This window comes from Mustela putorius, unplaced genomic scaffold, assembly GCF_011764305.1.
Source record: "Mustela putorius furo isolate JIRA1106 unplaced genomic scaffold, ASM1176430v1.1 tig00000040_pilon_pilon_pilon, whole genome shotgun sequence".
Taxonomy (NCBI): Eukaryota; Metazoa; Chordata; class Mammalia; order Carnivora; family Mustelidae; genus Mustela; species Mustela putorius.
The window spans coordinates 2115291-2136312 of record NW_025421261.1 but is presented as its reverse complement, the minus strand read 5'-3'; the positions used below and the strand labels follow the sequence as shown (position 1 = coordinate 2136312).

The 21022-nt window shown below is 39.2% G+C and overlaps 1 protein-coding gene across 2 annotated transcripts in view; it reads left to right on the top strand.

Annotated features, from left to right (window-relative positions):
* Positions 1-21022, top strand: part of ANTXR2 (ANTXR cell adhesion molecule 2) — a 145974-nt gene that overhangs the window by 15481 nt on the left and 109471 nt on the right. For both annotated transcript variants that reach the window (XM_045070080.1, XM_045070365.1), the window contains 4 exons: positions 2177-2258; positions 2728-2835; positions 2965-3033; positions 3824-3904. In XM_045070080.1, coding sequence (XP_044926015.1) covers positions 2177-2258; positions 2728-2835; positions 2965-3033; positions 3824-3904 — 340 coding nt within the window. The remainder of the gene's footprint in view (positions 1-2176; positions 2259-2727; positions 2836-2964; positions 3034-3823; positions 3905-21022) is intronic.

The following is a 21022-nucleotide window of genomic DNA, read 5'->3' as shown; positions in this document are numbered from 1 at the left end:
TGTAGCTATTAAACCTAAATTTTTAGATAAAACAGGCTTATAAAGTAGGTAATTTACTCCATCATCTGTGAAATTTTGAATCTTTTTCCCATGGTAGATTAAAAAATTTATTGAACACTACTTTGTAAAAGGCAGTATAATTAGTAAGTGAGAGTATGAAGATACATTATAAATGATAGACCTAGCGATCGTCCACTGTAAACTTCCAGTCTAGTTGAGAAGTGAAAACATTACATTTAGTTAAGTTAAATTAAGTACGTTATTTTAAAGTAGAAAGTTTTTGAGAGACAAAGTTATTTATTGTGTAGTAGAAGTTGATGGTGGATATGTTTGGGGTACCTTAAGAAAAGAGTATAATGAAGTTAAAGATAGGTTCACAGTAGGCTGACTTTGAACCAAGAGACAATCAGCGCGGCTCAGCAGAGATTACTGAATCAGGAAGGAAGAGGATTAGGATCATATTTTGAAACTTCTGTTATGTTTTTGGGAAACTCCTTGAGATGGAAAACTTGTCTGATAATAATTTTCATTACAACATCAACACACAATCACTAACTTTTAAAAACATGAGTGTAGCTCTGGTGAGTGACTCATGTATTTCAAATATTCAAAATACAATATTGCAGCATGATAAAACTTTTTTTTTTACTATTTTTGACATATGTTTTAATAGTGTATGATATATGTTTTATGCATATAATTTTAATAGTGTATATGTGTATATATATATCCTTTTATGTATGACTCTAGTAAGTTACTTTTTATAGTTTTTCATCTATCATTCTTAATTGTGTGGTTGCTTTTTATGTTTTATTTAAAGCACTATATTTCAGTTTACATTGTGGGGACTTTTTTATTTAAAAAGGTGTTTTTCTGGGGGCACCTGGGTGGCTCAGTCAGTCAAGTGTCTGACTACTTATTTTTTTTAAAGATTTTATTATTTATCAATCCCAGGAGCCTGGGATCATGACCTGAACTGAAGGCAAATGCTTAAAGACTGAGCCACCCAGGGGCCCCAAGTGTGTGGGGACATCATCATAGGGTTGTGGGATAGAGCCCCTTGTTGGACTCCGTATGCAGTGAGCATGAAGCCTGCTTGAGTCCTCTCTCTCTCTCTCTCTCTCTCTCTGCCTCTCCCCCATCTGGCAAGTGCTCTCCCTCTCACACACACAAAAAGAGACTTTGCTTCTTTATAAAAACTAAAATTCTGAAAACAATATATTAAGATCTCTCTTCTGATCCTTTAAATTCAAAAATTTAAAACAAAATTTTGAGTTTATTTTGGACTGTTTTTGCCACATTGTTGTATTTATCTCTTACGATTCTTAGGGTTTCTCTATTTTTCAAGGGGTCTTTGGAACCTGTACTGAAAAACCCTGAAAAATTGGTCTTCTCTTACTTAATACACACAAAATAGCTTTTAACAATGTATTCATGCTTCCTTTAGACATACTGCATTGGGATATTAATTAGTCATGATGAGAAGATTATTCTATAGTTTTTTTTTTCATCTTTTTCCTTCATATTGCCTCTTTCAAGAGCCCATTACCATCCATTTCTCCACCCATCCGCCCACTTATCCTTTCCTTTGCTCATCAGGTAGGTGCTCAGTACCTACAGTATGCAAAAGAGTGAGTTAGTGTCTGGAAGGGTGAGAAGATGCTGCAAGTGTGCCTAGATTCTGAGACACACACTCTGGGAAACAGGTAGAAACTGCGAATTTCTATAAGTAAGGGTTACGTAATGTGCCTCAGAAATTTACAGACAACAAAGAAATTTCCAGCTTGTAGGGTAGTGGGTAAGTGTTTCAGAAATGCTTTTTCACTTAAGCTGACCTATACAATCTCGTTTGTTTTGGATGAAGGAAAATGTTTTACTCCTTAGCCTTTAGTCAGACAAATATAATAGAAGGTACCTGTTCTCAGTTCAAAAATGCCTAGAATAGACCTAGATTTTTCAAGGTATTTCACATTGTCAGTGCTTTTATTTTTTTGTAGTTAAAATATGAATGCTATTAAATACTATTACATAGCAAAAAGTATGAGAAGTTATGTCCTCAAAGCCTGTGGCTTTCCTCTTCCTGAAGGAATCTTGATTGTAGTATTGCCATGTTTTTTGATAAGTGCTTATTGTGCTCTTTGCTCATTTTTCTTTTGTTTAATTTTATATTTTTCAGAAGCAAAATCAGTAAAGGCTTGGAGGATTTAAAAGATGTTAGACCAGTAGGAGAGACATATATCCATGAAGGACTAAAGCTAGTAAGTTCTTCACATTTCTAAGTATGGGAGAGAATGTTTTCTTATTCTGTAATCCAGTAAACTCTAACTTTCTGGTCAAACTCTAAGACCTCACTACATGTTTATCTTTAAAAAATTAAAAAAAAAATTTAAATGCTTTTAGTTGTTCTGAGGATGAGACTGATTGACTGTGGTGGTGAGAAAAATTTGGATGGCATTTTGCTTTTTAAGGAATTTTTCATTTTCTGTGTGGTTATTTTCAGACTAGTCAATCAAAGCTTAAAATGTATATCCTTTAGACCCAATACTAACTACTCTATAATGTGAATCTATGCATATTTCAAATAAAATACTTAACACAGAATACCCTGTTTTAAAAGCCAGTCTGTAATACTTTGCTTTTGTCAGACTCATAAATTCAGCTTGATGGAACATGCTGGTTAAAAGTTAAGATTAAATTGTTAGTTGGATAATTATTCTTCATTTTCAGGCAAATGAACAAATTCAGAAAGCAGGAGGCTTAAAAACCTCCAGTATCATAATTGCACTGACAGATGGAAAGTTGGACGGTCTGGTGCCGTCATATGCAGAGAAAGAGGTGAGTATCGAAGTGAAACCGTTCTTCAGACCCCGGTGTGCTTTGCTCTGTGTCTCTGTGTCTCCAGCCTGATGTTTGAGTAATCCTGACCGCCCTGCGCTGCTCTCTCTCTATCTCTCTCTCCTCTAGGCAAAGATATCCAGGTCATTTGGGGCTAGAGTTTACTGTGTTGGCGTTCTTGACTTTGAACAAGCGCAGGTGAGTGCAGCCGGTCTGCAAACTTCAGTCTAAATGACGTCATTGTCTTCAGAATCTTTTCACTGATGGCTTTCTGTGGCCCTAATTGGTTGCTAACCATTTTCTACGGAGTGATTTTGAATTCTGCATCAATAGTGTCTGATTTTGATTGGTTTCATTACTAAAAATGAAACTCTAAAGTTTCTTGAATATTCATTTGGTTTAAAGGAACTAATATTATAGAACACACATTTGGATTAAAATATTACGAATACTCCTTGAACTCAACTGACAAGATTATTATGACAGTCGTATTTAGGTGTTTTAGTTTGATTGAATACTTGACTCTTAGGAGTGCAAGCACTTGGGAAAACTGTTTAGAGGAAATCTTTAATATTTTCATTCCCAAACCCTGATTTTTTCATTAAGTTTTGAAGGGGTGTGTGTGTGTGTGTGTGTGTGTGTGTGTATCTCCCCCCCTCCCCCGCCCTGCTCACCAGATGATTTTACATTTAAATTTTTGGTTAAATATGACTAAGATTCCTGTGTCTCTTGACATTTACAGCTAATAGAGCTGTGCACTCTTTAGAGACTCAAACTTGAGACCAGTGTAAAGGGCCTGTGGGAGATTCATTTCATTGTAATATATTTGCAGTAACACTAGTGCTTCTCCTTCAGTCCTAACAGGCTGCCCTGGTGAATTAATCCTGTAGTATAGTTTTTCAGATGAACATAACTGAAACATAATGGTGTGTATAAAATGTATATGTCTCAACTACCTGTTAATTAAATGTTCCTGCTTTTTCTAAAGCTGGAAAGAATTGCCGATTCCAATGATCAAGTTTTCCCTGTGAAAGGTGGATTTCAAGCCCTTAAAGGAATAATTAATTCTGTGAGTATTTTTCTGGGAGTAAGAAAGGCTTATGACCTTAGGTGCATTTTACAACGTAAGACGTAATCTTTGTATCCGTGCAGATGGTCGCTGTCTTGAAGAAAGAGAGTAAGAAGGACATTTGGTTGGTATTGAGAACATGGCGGCACTGACCCTAAAGATGTGGATTTTGTTTGTGTTCCTTGTCGGTATGAAGGCTTGTAGGTTGAACTCTGAGCCTGGGTGTGAGATTTCAAATGGAAGATCTTCATGGACAGTCTTAGACGCTCGTGCCCTTTGAGCGTGGAGTTCCTCACCGTCTGCATCTCTAGCAAGTTTTATAGGCTTTGTAGAAGCAGCGTAAAATAAATACCTGGGCCGGAAGGTGTGATATGTGTCCCTCCAAAACACGGTGTTTCTTAGCTCTCGGGCGGGCCCCGTGCAGCGGCCGCTGAGTCTTTGAGCTGCCGTTGTTGGTTCGGTTCTAAGGGTTCCTAGTTTCGCCGGAGCTGGTCGAGTTTCTGTTTGGAATCTAGCGGCACAGTCTCTGGGGATAGAGAGTCGGGACCCCCTGGAGCGGGGGGAGGCGGGATGATGACAGGCCGAGCAAAGCTCCTTGGCTTCCACAGCTCAGCTTTATGTCTCCTTTTACTGCCTTTTGCTGGAAGCACTAGGAACAGTTGCTATTAAGTATTTATGATATTTTGGTAAACACCATCCTAAAACGGAATGTGAATGATATGTATTTGCTAAGCCGAAGCTTTTCCTCTCACCTTTAGGTATTTACTGAAGGGAAAAACAAACAAACAAACAAAAAAAAAAAACAGTAAGTCTCAGGGTCTTTGGATGTTTGGTTCTGGTGTTGAAAATTTCTCTTGAAAGAACATGTTTTTCAGAAACCAAGGAAGATTGATTGCTTTTTTTTTTTTTTAAGTAGCCTGTAGGGTTTTTTTTACCCTAATTCATGGAACTTTTCAAAGAAGAAAATATGATTTGGTTCGATTGCATATCAGTACATCTAGGGGACAGGCCGAATGTAAATGCAGGATAGAGATTTTATTATTTTAGGAGCTTGATTATGTCTAGTCTTTAGAAAAAATTTAATTTAGAAAAAAATTAATTATGTCTAGTATTTAGAAAAAAATGCAGATAAAAAATAGGAAATATTTGGATTCATATTCATGTGGATTTATGTTTGAATTCAAGGTAAATACTCTGTAACTGTGGTTTGTTTTAAAATATAGGGAAGTGGGTGGACAATGAAAAGAGAGCATAGTTTGATCCTGGAAATCAACAAATCTGTGGATTGGATTTTAAACTTTTAAACAGGATTTCATTGTGCTGGGGAATTTGTGGTTATTTTTATAATTCTAGTGGGAAGGAGAGAAGACCTCGCTGGGTTATTCCCTTTGGAATTTTTTTTCCCCCTTCTGTGTAAAAGGTTCAATTCAAAATCCTCGGTGACTAATTGGTTTTTAAAACTCTGTGGGCTGTAACTACGCATTTCTCCTTCAAGGAATTCGTAGTTGACTACCAAAGTTGTTTTGCTACATTTATTTGTTAAGTTTCATCTATTTTATTTGTATTAGGGAAACTTGAGATGGAATTTCTAACTACAGCCTTTCTGGCCTGATGTTCTCGATGGACTTTAGCTTGAGTAAGTTATGTTGAAAGACTTGGCAGGCAATTAGAAAGATTTGTGTCATTTCAGCCACAGATTGCATGCAAAGCCTCTTGCCTTTCATTTGCTGGGGCCTGTGGTGGAGTGTTCATTCTCATTCGGTTAAACTTCAGCTGTTTTGTCAAAACAAGGAGGAGTGAATTATTCTTGGGGAAGCCAGCCTCTGGGGGAGCGGGGCAGCAGTCACATGTCAGAGCTGAATGGGGTCCATACAACCAAAGTTGATCCCACGCATGGTTGAGATTTTGATGGACACGAGGATCGTGGGATTTTTGCTCGCTTGGTTGAAGTTTAAGGCGATTCAAGCACTTTATGTCTTTTCAAGGCAGGGATTGCTGCATCTCTGGTAATATACAAAAGCTATAATTCTGCCTGGAATTTGAATTGCACTTTATACTTACAAAGTACCATCTTATCTTCAAAAATTATATTTGGCGTTTAAAACAAATATACTGCATCTAGTTCAGGGTAAGGGCAGAGAGAAGAGACTATCCCTTTCTTCTTGATGATTTACCAGACTAGTGGATAAAATTGTACCGTGGAATGGATTTATGCAAAGCTAAGCAAATGTAAAGAATCAGAAAATGTAAGAAAAATTCAGATGTCTGGTACTTTGAAGGCAAGATATTAGCTAAATTGGGAGACTATTTATTTATTTATTTATTTTTGCTGGTAGTTATTCATATATGTCAGGCCTTATTGTCAATTAATTAATTTCTTTGATTTAATTAATTTAAAATTAAATTGATTTTTAAATTAATTTAATTTTAAATTAATTGAGAAAAAATGTAAGCTGATTTTCATGTTTTCTTTGTCCTCTTGCCCATCCAAATCCAGCGACCGACATGGTCTGGTCCCCTTGCTGTAAATCACATTTTGTTAAGTCATGGTTTGTTCAGAATCAGCTTCTTAATCAGCAAAGATAGGAGTTTCATTTTGGAGCCTTCTTTCATTGTAGTTAAAAAAAAAAAAAAAGAAAGAAAAGAAACACTGTCCTGGTCCTTTCTCTTATAGCTTCAAAAGTGAGTGACTGGAGAAGGCTTTGTTATGAACAGTTTGCATATGAACAATTTAATACCTTCTCTAAAACCTATTTGACTCAGAAAATCATTTGCATGTTTTATTTTGATTAAGAATGAAATAGATCATTTCAAAATTTTAGCTTTTTCTCCAGGCAAACATGATCTCTAATAGTTTTCGGAATACCGGTTTAATCGCCAATCTTATTAGGAATGGGAAAGTCTGAAATTCATTACCAGCTCAAGCAGGAGCGGGTGAGAACGTTCCTCTTCACACCTCCCTTCCCCCACTGTCCGAGTCGCCCTTTCACCCAGTCGTTGATTGAGCCCTAACCTTGCCCAGGGCACTGTGGTAAGCTCGGAAGAGGGCCATGAACGAGGCACATTCTCTGTTCTAAAGGAGCTTGAAAATACTGCTGACTTGAGGCCTGGGATGCGGTAGCCCCTGCGCGAATCCCAGGATGTGGGGGTTAGGGCGAGGTGGGAAAGCTCATGGGGTCACTGCGGCTGACAGAGAGGAATCCTGCCTTGTAGTTTCCATTAAGATGCCAGTGTGGCGCCCACGGTCTCTCGTGGTTCTATGGACTCCGGGAAACAAACGGAGGGTTTTGAGGGGCTGGCGGTGGAGGGTGCGTCAGCCTGGCGATGGGCATAAGGAGGGCTCGGATTGCTGCAGCGCCGGGTATCACGTGCAAACGGAGAATCTTGGAACACGACGTCAGAAGCTAATGATGTACTGTGTGGTGACTAACATAACGATAAAAAAGTTTAAAAATAAATTAAAAAAAAAATGGCTAAAGTTGACAGAAGGAGGGGCTAAGTTGGGACACATGAAGTCCTGGGAGACTTCCGGTGCCGCAGCTTCAGCTGTGCTCTGACAGTTGGAGGGAATTAGAGGCAAGCAGTCCAGAACTTCGGAAGGAGCCGGGGCTGAGGCCGGGGGCGCGGGAGTGAGGACGGCCTGGGTGATGGCGGAGTAGTGAGGGACAGTGTTGACGGGCAGGCTGGATCCGGGTTACGGAAAATCTCAAATGTTGGAGTGGGGAGTCGGCCCTTGTCTCGTGAGTAACTGGAGAAGAGGCAAGAGCAGCTTCTGGGTGAGACTTGTAAGCTGAGAAAGTTTAGAAAGAATAGCCTTGCGGTAATGTGTAGGGTAATTCGGGAGACGGAAAGACGGAAGGTGTATTATGAGCCTCTTGCACGAGTTCGTTGTGAGAGACGCGGTGGAAGGAAACCTGGTAGAGCGAAGCCACTATGACGTTGGGGACAAGACCCGAGTGTGAGTTCCAGCCTGGCCGCGGCCTAGCTGTGTGACGTTGGGTACGTTCTATCACGTAATGTCTCTGGTTTTAAAATTCTCGTCAAGTCGAACAGGGACAATTCTATTTCGTTGGGTTGTTTTTTGAATTAAATGAGATCATGATTAAGAATGGTCTGACTCAGAAGGGTGGGACTTGCAAACATTTGGTAGGAAGCTTCGAAGGTCAGGAAGTTGGGCCCATGTAGGATGGGGTTACTGAGGTTTCTGTAGGGCAGTCCATGGAGAGAGATGGCGGGAATTCTAAATAATCAGTGGCTTAGCACTAAAAGGACATGGCCTCGATAGGTCAGAGGATCAGATCTACCAAGTGGGTCGTAACTACAAGGACTTCTAGATGGTGTAGCTAACCAAAAATCAAATAGTTGGCCCTGCCCTGGTTCCAAATCCTCAGGCTTTGGGGCTAGGGCCCAGCCAGCAACTGGGAAAGGAGATTCCCATGACAAAACTGTGTAGAATTTCCGGAGTCTGCATTTAGAAGAGAGCTCCAGTTCTTGTTGGGGAACCCATAAGCTGGTTAGTGATTCAGAGTAGAAACCTAGTTGTTCAGGGGGAAACAGCATCTCCCGTGGACCATAGTTCCTTAGGGCATATTTTAGGTACCGAGATTCTAGGTCTGTCCCAGTTAAACTAGGTCAGGGACCATGAGGAACACACGGCCTGGTCAGAAGGCTGTCAGGAACGGGGAGGGGCCGGAGCTCCAGGGACACAGCCTTTCTCTCTTGCTGAGCCAGCTCGGACGGCTCTGGAAACTGTTAGTGGCTGTTGTTACTGCTGTGATGGCAGTGAAATGGAAACAAGAAGGTGAATTCGGGAGACCTTAGAAAGTTCCTAGAACCTGAAAGATCACTAGATATAGGATGAAAAGGACGGAGAAGGGAGCAGATGTCACTTGGACATTCCCCCCGCCCCAACAGCTCTGAATAAGGGGAAGCAGGGAAGGCCGTGTTTGCAGAGGGGCCCGGAAAGCCGGAGGACCCGGCGGAGCAGGCCAGAAGGGCAGAGGGAGAAGTGGAACTGGACCTGGGGAGTCCCCACGGGCATGTCCCTCAGGGATGGGGCAATCCAGGGCAGTGTGCAAGTCAGAGAACTTGAGAACTGACTCATTGTTCCCCTCTTGTGTTTTTCTCCTCTCTGTTGCCCACAAATCCAAGGATATAATTCTTCTCTTTTCCACTTTAGATTATCTTTAATATCTTAGAATGTTAAACAGTTACTTTTGGTTTCTTGGAAAGGTGGTTGCAAGACTTTTCTTTGAAAAGGAAGTGTTATTTGAACTAATCAGACGGACATGTGAGTGGCACATGGTTCATCGTTTCATTAGGTGGTATTCAAGATGAAACAGAGCCACAGACTGGTGCATAACATGGAAAGAATAAAAATAAAAATACTCCATGAAAAACCTCCCTCCCTCTTTTTTTCCCTCCCTAAAAACAAGACGTTGGTATGTTATACTCTTTGCAATTATTTCTACAATTGTTTTTTGATAGAGCACCTCAGAATGTATTAAGCAGGGGAGACAAATCCGTTGTGAAACTGGTTTTATAAATAACCCTGATCCAGAAGAATTAAGAACACTCTATCCTAGGTGATGGCAGCGAATGCCCGAGTTCCCACGTTCCTAATGGGGATGTAGAGGAGCTTAAACACAAATAGGAAAGGAGTGATCCCTCCTACGCGAAGGAAATTCAGATCAGACTGAAATAGATGATTCATAAAGAGAAAAAAGGGCAACATGTATTTCAAAAAATAACTTCATTCGTAATGCCGAAAAGGTAAGCTCCAGCTGAACTTGCACCGAACTGTTTGTAGCAGTAATGTCTGTCGTTTTTGAAACGTTTCTAAGTAAGGTGTCTACATTGTGTTTTACCGAAATGAGAAGACCCTGCAAAATCATTTTCCTTACATGCAAATAATTTTCACGGAGAGCTGCCTAATGGACAATCTGATAAGACCTCACTTTTAAGTGATTTTAGCAGGTTCTGCTACGAATGTTGACTGTTTAGTTGTGGAAATCTTTATTTATAAAATCATGGTGTGATAAAAAAAAAAATCTTCAGTCTGAGCTAATGATAAAGATATAGTCACGGGGACAAAACCCTAACTGGTAAGACTTATTTGAAATTGGAAATCAGTTTCTAGGACTTTTTAAAAAAAGACTGGCTATAATGTGAGGCTCACTATAAATCAGCTTCTTCTGGGCTTCTGTTTACGCAAGGATCATTAGTACCGAATGTAGATGAGGTGTCTCATTGTAGCGTCTTCACGGCAGTGTAGGAAGCCCGAGGCCGTCGCTCTTCCTCCCTTTTCGCCGAGTGTCCCGTGCGGCGTTAGGCGAGTAGTGATTGCTTGATTCATCTGTATCAACGAGTGACTAAATAAGATTTGCACTTTGAAAATATTTTCATGTATTTATAATATGGTTATGGTGTATTTAAGCATTTAAAAAAAACTTTTTTTTTAAAAAGGTTTTATTTATTTATTTGACAGACAGAGATCCCAAGTAGGCAGAGAGGCAGGCAGAGAGAGAGGGAAGCAGGCTCCCCGCTGAGCAGAGAGCCCGATGCGGGGCTCCATCCCAGGACTCTGGGATCATGACCTGAGCCAAAGGCAGAGGCTTTAACCCACTGAGCCCCCCGGGCGCTGCCCCTCCTCCCCTTTTGTTCCCTAGAGAATACTTTACTTTGAATTGACTTATGATTCCATATAACTTTGATTTCATCTTCTTATTTATATTCCTCTGTACTATGACTAGGGCTTCAAAAACCAAGTTCATACTAGCTTAAGAGGAAAAAAAAAAACCCTTACTGTCTTATATAACTGGGTGGTCCGGAGAGAGGAAATTGCCTCACGTGTAATTGAGTCGGGAGAATCAATCCAAGTTCTTATGATCTGTCTTCATCAGTTTTATTTGCCTCATTCTTTCCTTGTTCGGATGAGTGTCAGATGAAGGTAATTGCCTGAGATTTCAGGCTTTGGGACCAGTTGGCTTTGCAAAGAGAGAGCTGTCCTTTTGGGGCATCCGTATACTCTGTCCCAGACAAGGATTCTGAGTGACTCAGTTGAGTCCAGTGCTCCTTCCCGTCACATATTTAAACCAGCCAGAGTATCACGTCTACGCAGTGACGAGAGGTAGGCAGCGAGGCGGAGAGGAGAAAGCGTCGTGATCCGCAGCCTCACTCAGGATCTCATGCAGTGCAGAACGGTTTCCTCAGTACGCGGGCAACTGTTCCTACACCTGTAAGGGTGGAAAGTGTTCTCGGTAGGAAAAACACTCAATAGCTGTTATAGTCCATTATATTCAAATACCTTTAACATGTTTTTGCCATATATTCTAACAAGGCACTTTATTCCTTCCAAATTCCAAAAAGCTAAAACTTAAACATAAAAAATAAAATAAATAAAAATAAAAATTTGTTTTAAGCTACTCGTTTTAGGTACTGAAATTTTATAATCTTATCTTGATGTCCTTCGTCCAGTGCTCTATTTGCATATCCATGATGATTTTACTTAATAATAACATTATTCTTTTTTTTATTAGATTGGAGCTGTAGTTAGGAAAATCAAATCTACTTTTAATAAATACAGCTTTGTGACATTTTGTGAGAAAACTAAGCTGGTACCATTGGGTTATATAGCCAAAATTAAGTGCCAGATGTTTATTTCTTAACACCAATCTGTTTGGGCTACAAAAGATGACCTTTAGAGGCTCACCTGTTCTTGAAAGCAAATTCAGTCAAGTAGAAGGACATTGATAAGGAGGATAAAATGGTTAAGAGTTATGGCTTAAATGTACCACCAGTATAAATTATAATGGATAAATGCATGATTTCTCAGCTACATCTTATTTTTCCCCAAATATAATAATTCCCAATTTATTTGGAAACTTTTTTTTTTTTTTTTTTGAAAACTGTGTTTAATATGCTTTTCTGGGGTTGGGTTACACATATTGACATGGTACCCTTGACTTTTCTGAGTTCTTTGTTTTTAGACATAGGTATTTGATTGTAAAGCTGGTAGAAGAACGGGTAAATCTTTGTTTTTCTATCCTTGTGGCATAGGGAAATATTTTATTTGCCACTCTGGATATTGAAAAATTAAATAGAACAAAGACAGACTTAGAATACTCAACAAATAGATTTCACGTTTCAGTTAATAAAACAAGAGAGTGAACAAACAGGACTAACATGAAATACTGCGTGCATCAGAGTGAAAAACATTGGGATTCAATTTCTTCAGACTCTAAAACAAAAAAAGGTGGAGGCAGATAAGCTTCTTTTCACATCTCAATCCATTTTTTGGCTGATTTCTATGTTGTAGTGAAAAAGGAAGACCTGCTAATATGATTTGTTATGAAAATTCAGTTGTGAAATGTGGAGAAACTTCAACGTCATTTGAGGTTTTTATGTCAGTTCCTGATATGGGCATATTTTTACCAAGAGTATCATCAGAACTATTCATCTGTTATGTTTGGAGCTGAAAAGAATAAAAGGCAATGATTATAACTCACATTCTTCCTTAGATTTCTTAGAGTAAAAGTTTGTTTAAAAATTTCTCACTAGTGCTTACACAACTCGCTTTCTGGCCAAGGAGGAGAGAAACCATTTTTAGTAATGGGCCAGGGCAGAGCACGCTGTATCGAGCGGCTGGTATTTTGAAGCTCCAAACAGTTTTTTAAAATGAACTCATCTAAAACATGTGCTTACAAATAATCTTTTAAAAGATTTTATTATTTTAAAATAATCTCTATACCGGGAGTGGGGCTCCTACCCTCAACTCTGAGATCAGCGTCACATGCTCGGTGGACTGAGCCCCATGGTCACAATTTACAATCGTTTTTCACTGATGTCGGACCTAAAGAAAAATACATTTGATAGGGATGTTTGGCAGCCAGAGAGAAAATAAATATCATCTGAATATTGTAAGCTAAAAAGGAAACAAGAGAAGATTGTGAAAACATCCTTACATTTCTTTTAGCTGCTTATTTTACCAGTATGTACGGATAATTACAAAGGTTTCATTTTGTTGGGACCGTAGGAATAATGCTGTTCAGTGATTTTTCCTTATGAGATATAAACTTAGAATCCTTCGTATTAAGATGAACTCCTGTAGTGCTTAAAGCTGCTCAGTGAGTACGGAAAAAAACTCGTTTTTTAAGATTTATTATTATCCTACTGGTATTTTTTGACATATTATATGTCATGGAAATTAGCAGTTTCTATCTGTTAAGGACATACCCAGGGTGCTTGTAAATTATCTATAATGTTCTATTGTAGATGATGTTATATACCCAAAGTTGGTGTTTGAAATTTATTACTATAATGAACTTTTAAAATTTTTAATAAAGTTGAAGAAAACATTATAGATGTCTAGGTAGTATATTGAATTTAAGTGTAATGAAATAATCTATTTTTGGGGAAAATCTTTAATATTTAGAACGGAATTTTACACATGAGATCACAAAGGAAACCAGTTAATGGAATTTAATTTTTTTTCTTTTTTCACATATCCTGCCTAGAATTAACCATTTAAGATACCTTTATATTAAGTTCATGTATCTTTTCATGTTGTTTTTATCGTTTCTTAATTTTTTCCCCCAATTTGGCTCATTGCCTTATCAGTGCCATGATTACCAAAATTTATACAATGCAAAATAACCCACCTTTTCACTGTGTGTGACAGGAGGTGTGATTTGATTCATTCAAGTAGCGCCTAATTAAGCTCTGTATTTTTTTTAATGCTTAACTGTTCAGTATTACACACCTCATATATTTGTCTTATAGTCAAAATGCTCATGCTTTTTATTAGAAAGTTTTACATTTACTTTTCAATTAATTCAATAAACATTAATTGAGCAGCTGCTATTTTTTTAAAAAAGATTTATTTATTTATTTATTTGACAGAGAGAAATCACAAGTAGACAGAGAGGCAGGCAGAGAGAGAGAGAGAGAGGGAAGCAGGCTCCCTGCTGAACAGAGAGCCCGATGCGGGACTCGATCCCAGGACCCTGAGATCATGACCTGAGCTGAAGGCAGCGGCTTAATCCACTGAGCCACCCAGGCGCCCCAGCTGCTATTTTTAATATACTGTGTTATCTACCTTTTATATTAGGTTGGGTTTGAATATGTGGTATTATCATTCATTAGAAAAGGGTTTACCTAGTTTCTTCTGGAATGGGCTGTATTCTATTTTCCAAATACAATAGCCTTTCTGTAGCCATTTAGAAATTGGAAAAAGTACAGATTTTAAAATTTGTTTTTATTTATATTAGTTGTGGAAAATTTCTTTTTTTAAAGCTGATCATTTGATCTTCAAATCATAAAACCTAGATATGACCCCAACCTTCAACATCAGCTTCAAAGACACCACATGTCCTAAGTCATATGCTGCTTTGTTTCCCCATCTAACTAATTCCGTGCTGAGTTTTTGTTTGTTTGTTTGTTTTTAAAGATTTTATTATTTATTGGACAGACAGAGATCACAAGGAGGCAGAGAGGCAGCAGAGAGAGGAGAAAGCAGGCTCCCTGCTGAGCAGAGAGCCTGACTAGGGGCTCGATCCCAGGATGCTGGGATCATGACCTGAGCCACCCAGCACCCCCATGCTGACTTTTTATCTTGGGTGTCTCTCAACAACAGTTTTTCACTAATCAATTCCATTTTATCTTAAATGCCTGGAAAAAGGCCACAACTATGTACAAATATGCTTTTTTTTTCAGGCCCTAATATGGCTTTTACTACTTCCATGTCCCATATCTGTTATTATAACTCGTGTACATTATGTAAACATGTTGAGGAACTTACAAGCTCTCCGATCAGTATATGGTTTCATACATACCTTAAATATCTCAGAAAGAAGAAATCGAGTACGGCGCTGTCTGGTTATTTCTGCTCTAGATGGCTCCTTGATGATGCTGCCCCCTTTTCCGGATTTTTCTTCAGTAGTTATAAAGACCTGTTTGTAACTTTATAGGGAAGCAAGACGAGCTGCTTTGTAACCAAGAGGGTATTTAAGAGTTGTGCCTGACTCTGCAGTGGTTCTCACCTCTGTTCCTGCGAGCACTGCGGGTTCTGGCTACAGAGTGCACTGCTGCTACTTGCCACTTCGTATGTAAATTTGGCCCAGAGTGAGATCCTGCAACCTGACCAGAGCGTTCGATGTAGGCTCACTCGGAATTCATTTGAACCTGCCTGGAGTACTCGGAGCGAAACGCCATTCTGATGCTTCGTTCAAGTCACCCTGCAGAGAAGGGACAGTGACAGTGGGACTTACTTTGATCTTCTGCCAAATCTCCGTGATCTGAGAGACGCCAGCAGGCACAAGGTCAGGGCTGACTCCTAAGGCTGCGTCTGGTCTTCCTGCTAAGCAACAACGAACCCAGAGGGAGGCACAAATAACCATGCTTCTCTATCCCTCTCCCTTGCCAAATAGAGAAATTCCATGAAATTAGTATTTGTGGTGTACACCGAACTAACCAGAGTATTTGGATGAGCAGAATTGCACAAATTGTGAATTAAAATTGGACACACCAGATAGAAGCGACAGAAAACAATTCCAATTTGTAGGGGTGAAAGCTATTGTTCCTCTTGTAGTTTTATCCCAAACCACTGGGAAGAGGGGTAATATTTGCTCAAATTTATTATCGTAATATGGTGCAGACTTTTTATCACATGTTTAAAAGGAAGCGTTCAAGACAAACACACGTCATTTTTTATTTTTTTTAAGGTATTTATTTATTGGAGGGAGAGAGAAAGTGTGTGTGCGAGTGTGCACTCGTGTGTGTGCTGGTGTGCGTAGGAGAGGAGCGTGGCGTGGGGATGTAGAGAAAGGGAAAGGGAGAGAATCCCAAGCCGACTCAGCGCTGAGCACAGGGTCTGCACGGGTCTTGATCCCACAACACAGAGATCAGAAGCTGAGTGTTAACCAAGAGTCCGAGGTTTAACCGACTGAGGCACCCAGGCGCCCCAAGACAAATACATGTGAAGCAGTCCTGAATGTTTTATTAAGGAGACAGGACAGTGACTGTGATTATAGAGATTAAATACATAAAACTGTCTTCTAGGCATTAAATTCACAGTTTGCGACAACATATTGGTGTTTAGAATTTTTATACAAAGTACTAGAATTTAGAATTCTGTGTCTTTTAACCTCTTTTCCATTCTCTTTTTTATTTTCTTTTAAAGATTTTATCCATCCAGTTAGCAGACAGAGAGATCACAAGTAGGCAGAGAGGCAGGCAGAGAGAGAGGAGGAAGCAGGTTTCCCGCAGAGCAGAGAGCCTGATGTGGGGCTCGATCCCAGGACCCTGGGATCATGGCCTGAGCCAGAGGCAGAGGCTTTAACCCACTGAGCCACCCGGTGCCCCAACTTCTTTTCCATTCTTGATTCGTACTGGCTTATAAACACAAGTGTTGCCAATGGTCTTGTATTTAGCAACAGCTGCTCTGCCGGGACGACCTCTCCTGGAGGTCACACCGTCATCTTCCACCCAGCCGTGCCCTGTGGGTGCCGCCGTACGTTAAAAAGTTTTCAGAGACTCAATGGTTCACAAATAACATAAGAGGGAAAGAAAGCAAGGGAAGAACAGCAGAGGAGCAGACCTCCCTCGGGTAGGGAAGCCCACCTTGCTTTCCAGTGTGCGCGTCCCATTTAAAAAAAAAAATAATAAGATTTAAGAAAAAATTATTTGACAAAGAAAGAGAGAATGACTCAAGCAGCGGGGAGGGGCAGGGGCAGGCAGAGGCAGAGGGAAAAGCAGGCTCCCTGCTGAGCAAGGAACCCGATGCGGGGCTCGATCCCAGGACCCCGGGATCATGATCTCAGCCGAAGGCAGACGCCTAGCTGACTGAGCTACCCCGGCACACCCGGGCACCGCATTCTAGAAAACATTTTCCCTTGTGCTGCTTGCATTTCTTGCTTAACTGAATAGTTGTGCTGTCAGAATTTCCATGCATAGGGATTTTCGTGGTCTAAAAACTCTCTCTTAAGGGTATAACCCTGTTAGGTTGTTTGAAGAGTCATCATTTCATATATTTGCACTCATATATTAGTATGAAATCAGTTCATGAGCTGAGAACAGCTACATTGAGATGGAATTTTTTGGGCAGTAGAGAACCTGGATAATGATTGTGTTTAAAAAAGGGTTGTTTGTGTGTCTAGCAACCTAGGTGAGACAATGAGCGAGGGGGAGAGAAAGACTAACATTTCTGTATAAAAAATTCACCTAAAGTCTGTTCCTTGTCCAGAAAAAATGGAGAAAAACAAAAGAAAATGAAACAAAAAACCCCCAACCTTCTGCCTTCTGGCTCCGAATATCCTTTCTGTTCCTAGGACTCAGGCAAATTCTGGAAATGTCTGAAACCTCAATGTCTTTAAATGCCATTGACACCATTGTTTTTATGAAATTAAAAAATGTGTTCAGATAACAAATTGATTTTCTAAACACAGTTTGATTTTCTTTTTCCAAGTGCTTGCTGTGCCCCCAAATCAGAGTTAGGACCTTCTGTTGTTCTAGTATAGCGTCTCTTGTCTTTTAGGTTCTAGATTACTCTGAGAAGTGAAGAGTACATGTGTTTTATCTGTGCAAAACAAATTTGAGATAGAAAACAATAGTAAAATAAGACAATAGAGGAAAAATTAATCAAAAGGACGAGGGCCCTAAGCATTTGCATATCCTATATGTTACTAATTCATAAGATGATCTAAAATGTTGACTTACTTAAATTGGTGGAATTGAAAATTTTTTTTGAAGTAGGCTTCACACCCAGCATGGAGCCCAATGCAGGAATTGAACTCACAACCCTGAGGTCAAGACCTGAGCGGAGACCAAGAGTCAGATGCTTGACCCACTGAGCCACCCAGGTGCTTTGGAACTGGGAATTTTAAAACAAATATATAAAAACCCCAATAAACGTAGGTGAAAGCTTAGTGACATACTCTTGAAGATAAGAAACAAGATAGATTGTGGAATGTTTTGATAGTATAAAAGGAATGTGGGCAAAACAAGCAGATACATTTTCAGTAGTTTGTTAGGTGTTAGACTTTATGATGGTTAGACTCTGTCCCAAGCCTGGAGGGTAGCAGAGTGCCCTGGTCAGAACAGGCTTTAGAGTCAAACTTGAAGAGATCTGGCTGGGCTATTTAAAAACTAGTTGTTCTTATTTAAAAAATTGAAATTAAAAAGACCTCTCTAAAACCTCAGTTTTCTCGTTTATAAAGTGGGGATTAAAAATAGTATGTATTTCATAAGACTTGAGAGGATCAACTGAAGAAATTCAGCTAATGTGCTTAGCACAGTTCCTGAAACATAATAATTTCCCCCCAAATGATAATAATTATTACCATTGTTAGAAGTTCTTTTGCATTTTTGACTCCTGATATTTGTACTAAATTTAGGAAGTTTGACTTTTAGTTAATTTGGCTTTTGTTATCCCTGTTAATATTTGAGGACTTAAAAATAGGGATTAAGTAATAATGTACCATTATTTTCATTTGTAATTATTCCTTAACACTGATATTACTTTTTGAGTGAACAGATGCTTAGGTAGTATACTTCTTTTTCATGGTGAGCATCAAGTTCTTTGCCAATTTATATATATGTGTGTGTGTGTGTGTGTGTGTGTGTGTATATATACACTTCAAAATCTCAAATGATGCAATTTTGCATCTAGTGTGTGCATGGATTAAAGTGCCTAGTTTTATTAATAGCATTTGGCTTGTCTTTAAATTTCGTCTATGGTGCTATTAGCTCTCTCTGATGTCAACCAAGGCCGACCTTTAGTGGAAACTATTTTCCGTTTCTATTGAGATATAATGAAGACAGATGGCAACACATATTTGAAGAAACATCCTTACAAGATGCTGTGTTGTACAATGACGGAAATGCAGAGTATGAAAGATAATGCGTCAGTTATTGTAGACGGGACACCTGATCCAATGTTCAATCAATCAATAACAGATTTAATTTAGTAAAAATTAACTAGAGTGTTTAAAATATTTGTCCTCTCTGTCAGTTGCCATTTGGTGATGGTAATTTTAGTATAATAGACCTATTTTGGTATCTTGAGCATTTGACTTGTGTGCAGTGGCTTGTATGGAGAATAGATTATAAACTGTTTCATGTTTATGGAACTGATTGTTTAAATACTTTAATGATGGGGGGCACCTGGGTGGCTCAGTGGGTTAAAGCCTCTGCCGTCAGCTCAGGTCCTGATCCCAGGGTCCTGGGATGGAGCTCCACATCGCATCTCATTCTCTGCTCAGTGGGGAGCCTGCTTCCCTTCCTCTCTCTCTGCCTGCCTCTCTGCCTACGTGTGATCTCTGTCAAATAAATAAATAAAATCTTAAAAAAAAAAAACAAAAAAAATACTTTAATGATGGAAAACTGTCTGCATACAGACTTTTAATTATTTTGACTTCTAGTTATTTTCCTAATATAGGGACTCTAGATGGTAAACTCTAGATGGAAAAACCAAATTTAGGATGTATTTTCTTTTTTAAAAAAGCACACACTTTCTTTTCTCTCTTCCTTCTCCACCACATTCTCTTTCCCTCTCTTTGTTTTTCATTTGGAAGTGGTTTGGGTGAACTTTGAAATTATGAGTTTCTGGATTTCTGACAGTCACAATTTATTGGAGGGCTAGATGCTTTTTCACATAAATTAACTTTATCCTGCCTGATCTTTGTCACAATATGGTTGTTGACTTGCTTACTAGATAGATATTTTTAGTATTCTCAATAATTCATGTAATCTGTATTCCCTAAACATGTATTGGTTGTGCTGTGCATATAGAACAATGTACTGGTCCCAAGAGGATTGTACAGTGTGATACCCTCTTTTTATACCAAAGAGTTTGTCTTCTAATCAAGGAGGTGATGCATATACCCAACTAATTGAACATCAGGTCCAAAGAAATTAAAAAAAAAAATCACCACAAACTTCAGAGAAGGGCAGGTAATGTCCTGTGGGGGATTCAGCCGGATTCCTGTACATGGTGCTGCCACTTTATGACTCGTGGTCTACACTGCCTGCCTTTCCATGAATGTGCTCCTCGAGTCACTTTTCCATTCAGTAATATCATATCTTTAAAGTTCATTTTATTGGGGCGCCTGGGTGGCTCAGTGGGTTAAAGCCTCTGCCTTCAGCTCGGGTCATGATCCCAGGGTCCTGGGGTCCGGTCCCGCATCGGGCTCTCTGCTCAGCGGGGAGTCTGCTTCCTACTCTCTCTGCCTGCCTCTCTGTCTACTTGTGATCTCTGTCAAATAAATAAGTAAAATCTTTTTTTTAAAAAAGTTCATAATTAATGTACATGTATTCTGAGGTATAAATGTATATTACACAATTTCTTGCAATATATAACCAATCTTTAATTATTCTTAGTTTCTGCTTAATGTAACTTGATTTCTTTATTCTCAGAGTTGAATAGAAAATAAATTTCTAAATGATCTTGAACCTTTATTTTAAAATGAAATCACCTTACGGGAACTGGCTTCAGAAATGTATAGCAACAGTCCTCAAAGGGGTTTACTCTCCAGTCTTCAGGAGAGTGCCACACTAACTGATCATTTGATCTTGCTGTTGGAAATACCATTTTATTTTTGGATTCTTGCTGTTTGTTTGTTTATATTTAGAGAGTGGCGGCGGGGTGGGGGGAGAGAATCTCAAGTAGGTTCCACACCCAGAATGGAGCCCAATGTGGGGCTCGATCTCACCAGCCTGAGATCAAGACCTGAGACAATCCTGAGCGGAACGCTTTACCCACTGAGTCACCCAGGCGCCCCTGGAACTATCATTTTAAAACTATTCAGTGGATTACATCAAATTAAAAGAGGAAGTCAAGATACACACATGTGTCTTAAATATTTTGAGATCTGACTTATTTATGGTCAATATTGCTAGGAGAGAGAAAACCAGCACAGTTTTAGAAAGTCCCAGTGGTCATTCTGGGTTGCATCTTCTTGGCCTCTGGAATATCTTGTAATTTCTCCATGTACCTTATTCTAAGGAATCTTTAAAAAACAGCTGCGATTTCCAATGGATTCAAACTTTAAACCTTTCATAGTTTCTCTTGATGCTTGAAACATTTTTCAGTAATTGGCCCTAGAGGTGTGCCTAAAATAACAG